The sequence below is a fragment of the Nematolebias whitei genome, chromosome 12, assembly GCF_014905685.2.
Source record: "Nematolebias whitei isolate Nwh7 chromosome 12, NemWhi1, whole genome shotgun sequence".
Classification (NCBI taxonomy): Eukaryota; Metazoa; Chordata; class Actinopteri; order Cyprinodontiformes; family Rivulidae; genus Nematolebias; species Nematolebias whitei.
In genome coordinates, this window is record NC_056509.1 from 48,670,128 (window position 1) to 48,677,393 (window position 7,266).

The 7,266-nt window shown below is 48.9% G+C and overlaps 1 protein-coding gene across 1 annotated transcript in view; it reads left to right on the forward strand.

The window, feature by feature from the left end:
• The window catches only part of LOC119417984 (collagen alpha-1(XII) chain), a gene marked incomplete in the record, with an annotated part of 211,081 nt that overhangs the window by 105,368 nt on the left and 98,447 nt on the right, over window positions 1-7,266 (forward strand). The window contains 5 exon segments of the mRNA XM_037685231.1: window positions 792-921; window positions 992-1,131; window positions 1,840-1,969; window positions 2,275-2,417; window positions 2,540-2,669. Of these exon segments, the coding sequence (XP_037541159.1) occupies window positions 792-921; window positions 992-1,131; window positions 1,840-1,969; window positions 2,275-2,417; window positions 2,540-2,669 (673 nt within the window).

A 7,266-nucleotide genomic window follows, 5' to 3' on the forward strand; every position in this document is an offset into this window, starting at 1 on the left:
CGTTCTTTGTTAAGCCGTTCTTTGTTAAGCCGTTCTTTGTTAAGCCGTTCTTTGTTTGATGTTCTTTGTTTTAACATTGTTTGTTAGACCTTGTTGGTTAGATGTTCTTTGTTAGACGTTCTTTGTTAGATGTTCCTTGTTTGATGTTCTTTGTTAGACGTTCTTTGTTTAACTATATGAACAAACGGAATCCTCTATAACCCAGGTCCTACCAGGCTGAACCCAGTCTGCCTTCAGAACCGCCTGGTTCTTCGTGTCACAGTGTCAACAAGGTGTTGGAGATGGTCCTCAGAGGTTCTGGTCCATGTTGACATCTCGATTGTCAGCTGAATGTCCACCATTAGTCTCCTGGTCCATCACAACCCAAAGGTTCTGATTGGACTGATAGACCCTTGGAGTACAGTGAGTCCAGACCCATCAGACCTAGAGATTTTTGTCCATTCTTGTATTGTCCAGAGTCTGTAGCCTCAGCTTCCTGTTCTGACTGGTGTGGTCTTCTGCTGCTGGAGGTTGGATGGGTTCTGGGTTCTTGGTTCTGGAGACCTTGGTTGGATCAAGCGGTTTTTTGAGCCACTGTTGCCTTCCTGTCATCTCCAACCAGTCTGACCTCACTTGATATGTCCTGGTTTTTTGGACCCTGGAGATGGTTCTGTGCAGGTCTGCATGTTCTGAAACACTCCGCCCACACTGCACTCTGATTGGTTGGTTGGAGACCTGGGCAGAGTCTGGACTAAATCTTGAGCTCTGAGATCTCCATCCTCCACCTGAGCTTCACTTTTCATCTCTTTCAGAGTTTGGTGTCTGGACTGACGAGCTCCACGGTTCTGAGGGACCTGCGTCCGGACACTGAGTACAGAGTGACTCTTGTCCCCGTCTACGCCGACATCGAGGGAAAACGAGCGTCTGAGAACGGGAAGACGAGTAAGTTTTCGCCTGCCGCCCTGACTCGGACCTTCACTCTGAGCTTTAATCCTCTGCTTGGCATCCACAGAAGCTCTGGGCGGGGTGAAGAACCTGCAGGTCACCGAGCCCACCACCAGCTCCCTGAACGTGCGCTGGGACCCGGCGGAGGGTGGCGTCCGACAATACCGCATCTTCTACGTCCCAGAATCTGGAGGAGCCGAGGATGTGGTAAGACAACATGGTTTTATGTCTCCTTCCTGCTGAAGCTCATCGTCCCTAAAAGCTTTGGTCATTGGTCAGCACTGACGCCTCATAGCAACAAGGGCCAAGGTTCAATCCCTGGCTAGGATCTGAAGTCTTCCTGGGTGGAGTCTACAGGTTCTCTTCCTGGGTTTCCAATGCCAGTCCTAAAACCTGCATGTGAGGCTGTCTTCAGGTCCAGGAGGACCAAGGTCTCAGTGGGGTTGGCCCACTGAAATAAATCATTAATTTTAGTATTTTCACTTTGTTTGGAAGATGCTTCAGTTTTCAGTGAGGCTGTCAATCAAACCTGTCCCAACAAAGACAGAAGCTCTGAGGACACAGAGGACACAACAGGCCAGAGGACATGGGTTCTGTGGACAGACGGCCTCGTCTCCTACCCAAACGTCCATGTACCAAGTGACCGGAGCTGGTTCTGAAGGAGGAATGACTGTACACAAACAACTGTCTGTGGTCAGGGACCAGTGGACCCAGCGTCAGAGTCCAAGGTTGACCTGTTCCAGTGCGTGAATTGGACCGGACCATCTACAGGTCCAGATCCATGTCCAACGCTTGGAGCAGAACCTGATGCCCAGCTGATAGTGGACTCTCCTGAAAGGATCAGTGTCCTGCGTGTAGAAACAACACTCTTGGTTCTGTTGGGTTCGGCTGACAGCTGGTTCTGTTTGTTTTCAGGAGCAGGTATCCGGCGGAACCACCAGCACTGTCCTCAGAAACCTGCTGTCAGACACGCCCTACACCGTGACCGTGGTCCCGGTCTACCTGGAGGGTGAAGGTCTGCGTCAGTCCGACAGAGGAAAGACCCGTGAGTCAGATCCTGGTTCTGTTTGGGTTCTTACACAGAACCGGGTCATAAAGATGTTCTAAAAGAACCCAGCTGACAGAATGTTTCCAGACTTTATCTTTTCTAACACTTTAGAACCTTTAACTGCTCCTGACTGGTTCTGATGTGGAGTCTCAGAGAGGTCCAGTTCTTTAGCTGAGCCCTCATCGGTCCAGTTCTGGACTTGGCTCGACCTCCTGTTTAGTATTTTACTCTCTAACACTCATTTCCAGAAACTCCAGTGTTTCCTTGTTGAGCTGAAGGAAATATTTTGTTGTCCCCCGCAGTCCCCCGGACTCCACCCAGGAACCTCCAGGTCTACAACCCCACCACCAACAGTCTGAACGTGCGCTGGGAGCCTGCCTCGGGCCAGGTCCAGCAGTACCAGGTGGCATACACCCCCCTGAGTGGAGCCAGGCCCGCCGAGTCGGTGAGTGAAGCAGCAGGATCAGAGCTCTGTGAGGAAGCTCAGACATCATCTTCATCAGAACAAAACTTTATCGGGTCAGTGATCAGGAACTCTTCTGACCCGTGGCTTTCCTCTCCTCAAAGGTTCTGGTTCCAGGAACCATCAGCAGTGCCTTCCTGGACAGCCTGATCCCAGACACGCCGTACTCCGTTGTCGTCTCTGCTCTGTACGCCGACACCGAGGGGGCACCAGTAAAGGGCAACGGCAAAACCCGTAAGAACCGGTCCCAGGACGTTGATTCTGGAGCTCCTTGTCTTAGTTTTAGGTTGAACTCAAGGTCACGAGGAGTTCTGATGAGAACCAGATGCTCCTCCATTAAAGCAAGGAACTAGAAGAAGCTGAGAGCAGTTAGCTGCAGATGTTGGTTAGAGAGGGAGCAGAGAGAACCACACCGTGACACACCTGACACCTGACGTCAGGTGTGTCCAGAACCACACCCGACGTCGGGTGTGGTTCTGGACACACTCGACGTCGGGTGGGGTTCTGGACACCTGCCACAGCTCAGGGTGTCTGCAGCAAATCTGAGGCAGACAGGAAGGTCTGTCCTGACTCCAAGAAATACTGCAGAGCGCCGACTTAGCAGTCTGCACGGTTCATCACATTTTATCATGTTGTCAATCAATCAATCAATCAATATTTATAAATCAATCCATCTCCAACGGCCAAAAGGTGCACAAAGTGCTTCACAATACAAAACCAATTTTAAAGTATCGGAGTGCCACCAGGTACTGAATAAATAGGTTTTAAGATTTAAAAAGGCCCAGGTCAGTGATGGAGGGCAAGTCCTGAGGACGTTGGTCCCACAGTCTGGGTGCAGCGACCCAAAAGGCCTGGTCACCCCAACGTTTGGATTTGGACTTTGGGACAAACAGTAAAGAAGTATTCATGGCTCTTAAGGTTCTACACTCATGAAAAGCGGCTAGATCAGCTAAATAAGGTGGAGCAAGACATTAAGAAGTTAGATGTAGCTGATAAAAGCTGGTCTTGACTGCTGTATGGCTGCTGTATACAGGTCCTTCTCGAAAAATTATCATATTGTGATAAAGGTCATTATTTTCCATAATGTAATGATAAAAATGAAACTTTCATATATTTCAGATTCATTGCACACCAACTGAAATATTTCAGCTCTTTAATTGTTTTAATACTGATGATTATGGCATACAGCTCATGAAAACCCAAAATGCCTGTCCCAAAAAATTAGCATATTTCATCCCACCAATGAAAGACAAGTGTTTTTAATACAAAAAACTCCAACCTTCAAATAATCATGTTCAGTTATGCACTCAATACTTGGTCGGGAATCCTTTTGCATGAATGACTGCTTCAATGCGGCGTGGCATGGAGGCAATCAGCCTGTGGCACTGTTGAGGTGTTATGGAGGCCCAGGATGCTTCGATAGCAGCCTTAAGCTCATCCAGAGTGTTGGGTCTTGTGTCTCTCAACTTTCTCTTCACAATATCCCACAGGTTCTCTATGGGGTTCAGGTCAGGAGAGTTGGCAGGCCAATTGAGCACAGTAATACCATGGTCAGTAAACCTTTTACCAGTGGTTTTGGCACTGTGAGCAGGTGCCAGGTCGTGCTGAAAAATGAAATCTTCATCTCCATAAAGCTTTTCAGCAGATGGAAGCATGAAGTGCTCCAAAATCTCCTGATAGCTAGCTGCATTGACCCTGCCCTTGATAAAACACAGTGGACCAACACCAGCAGCTGACATGGCACCCCAGACCATCACTGACTGTGGGTGCTTCACACTGGACTTCTGGCATTTCCTTCTTCCCAGTCTTCCTCCAGACTCTGGCACCTTGATTTCCGAATGACATGCAAAATTCAAAAAATTGCAAAACATGCAAAAAACAAAATTCCTCCGGACGCTAATGCTAATGAATCACTGCAGGAGCTTCATGATATCATCAGCTCGCTGCAGAACAAACACCCCGAGGCTCTTTACGTTGTAGCCGGAGACTTTAACCACGTGAATCTAAAGGACTGTCTCCCAAGCTTTAATCAGCATGTGACGATTCCGACAAGTGGAGACCGCACGCTGGACCATGTTTACACGAACGTAAAAGATGCATACAAAGCCGAACCCCGCCCCCACCTAGGACTGTCAGACCACATCTCAATCTTCCTGGCTCCTGCTTACATGCCCCCGCTGAGACGCTCCAGACCGGTACAAAAGAAAGTTAAATGTTGGAGCCAGGACAGTGGCCCCATACTGAGAGATTGTTTTGACCGAACAGACTGGCAGGTTTTCAGAGAAGCTGCTGAAAATGGAGGTTCGCTTGATCTTGACCAATACACATCCTCAGTTCTGGGTTACATTAGTACATGTACTGACACAGTCTCCACTATCAGAAATGTTAAAAGCTACCCAAACAGAAAACCTTGGCTGAATGCAGAGGTGCGTACCCTGCTGGAAGCCAGGAACACTGCCTTCAGGTCTGGAAACTCAGAGGAGCTGAGTAGGACAAGAAAAGAGCTGGTTGCTGGTATTAAGAGGGCCAAGGCCACATATGCAAAGAGGATCGAGGGTCAATTCAGCTCACAAGACCCTCGGAGCATGTGGAGGGGCATTAAGTGCATAACAGATTATAAAGGAAGGAGCGAACAATGTCCCAAAGACCCATCTCTGCCTGATGCCCTCAACAAGTTCTATGCACGCTTTGAAGACCCGAACAGACCACCCAGCACCAGACTGACCTCGCCACCGGATGAAGAGCATCTCAGCGTGACCTCAGCCGAAGTAAGGAGTACCTTCAGGAGGATAAATCCGCACAAAGCAACCGGCCCAGACAACATCCCCGGAAAAGTGTTGAAGGAATGTGCTGATCAGCTCTGTGAGGTGCTGGCAGACATCTTTAACACCTCACTTACCCTGGAGACAGTTCCCACCTGCCTGAAGACTGCCACCATCATCCCAGTCCCAAAAAGCTCTACAGTGACTGGTCTGAATGACTATCGGCCAGTGGCCCTCACCCTGATAGTCGCTAAATGCTTTGAAAAACTGGTCATGACTCACATCAAAACAACCATCAACATCAACGAGGACCCTCATCAGTACGCATACCGTGAGAACCGATCAACAGAGGATGCAATCTCCTCTGTGGTCCACACTGCGCTCAACCACCTGGAGCAGAAAAACTCTTACGTCCGTATGATCTTTGTGGACTTCACATCCGCCTTCAACACCATGATCCCCCAAACCCTGATGGACAAACTATCCACACTAGGACTAAGCCCCTCCATCTGCAACTGGTACTAGACTTTTTAACAAACAGACCACAGTCAGTGAGGATCCACAACTTCTCCTCCTCCACCATAACCCTCAGCACTGGCTCTCCTCAGGGATGTGTGTTGAGCCCCCTTCTGTTTACTCTGCTCACATATGATTGTGCAGCTACCCATCCAGGCTGTCACATTGTAAAGTTTGCAGATGATACAGCGGTGGTGGGATGCATCACAAACAATGATGAGTCCAGCTACAGGCAAGAGGTGGAACACCTGGAGAGCTGGTGCAGAGAGAATAACCTTCACATCAATGTGAAGAAGACAAAGGAGATGATTGTGGACTTCAGAAGGAACAAAAACACCTACACCCCCCCGAACATAAGAGGATCTGCGGTGGAAGTGGTCTCCAGCTACAAGTACTTGGGTGTACACATGAATGACAACCTCAGCTGGAGCAACAACACCACCAGCCTGATGAAGAAAGCTCATCAGAGACTCTACTTCCTCAGACGGCTGAGACGAGCTGGTCTGGGAAGCTCAGTCCTCACCTCCTTCTACAGGTGTGCAGTGGAGAGCATCCTGTGCTCCAACATCAACGTGTGGCATGGAGGCTGCACAGCTGCAGAAAGAAAAGCTTTGCAGAGAGTGGTGAAGGCTGCACAGAAGATGTTGGAGTCAGCCTCCCCACCATCACAGACATCTACACCTCCAGATGCAGGAAGAGGGCCACCTGCATCATGAAGGACCCCACCCACCCAGCGCACACACTTTTTGCCCCACTCCCCTCAGGAAGGAGGTTGAGGAGCATTAAGTGTAGAACCACTAGACTGAGGAACAGCTTCTACCCTGAGGCTGTTAGACTCATGAATCTCTAACTAGAATAATCACTGTGAAAAACCATATCATGTTGCTGCTGATCTGTTTCATGTTGCTGCTGATCTGTTTCAATGTTGATGTGTTCATGCGTGCACATCTGCTCACAGACTCATGTTCATGTTTGTGCTGATGTTCAATGTTTTATGTTATGAGTGCTTAGTGTATATTTAGTTTATGTTTTTCTTAGTTCATATCTTAGATGTCATTACTGTTTTTCTTATACATTTTATTGTTGGATGTAACTGGGACTCCATGTACATAATTTCGCTCCACCACATGTACCACATGAGGTGCGAATGACAATAAAGAAACTCTGACTCTCTGACTCTGACTCTGAAAATTTGCTTTCATCCGAAAAAAGTACTTTGGACCACTGAGCAACAGTCCAGTGCTGCTTCTCTGTAGCCCAGGTCAGGCGCTTCTGCCGCTGTTTCTGCTTCAAAAGTGGCTTGACCTGGGGAATGCGGCACCTGTAGCCCATTTCCTGCACACGCCTGTGCACGGTGGCTCTGAATGTTTCTACTCCAGACTCAGTCCACTGCTTCCGCAGGTCCCCCAAGGTCTGGAATCGGCCCTTCTCCACAATTCTCCTCAGGGTCCGGTCACCTCTTCTCGTTGTGCAGCGTTTTCTGCCACACTTTTCCCTTCCCACAGACTTCCCACTGAGGTGCCTTGATACAGCACTCTGGGAACAGCCTATTC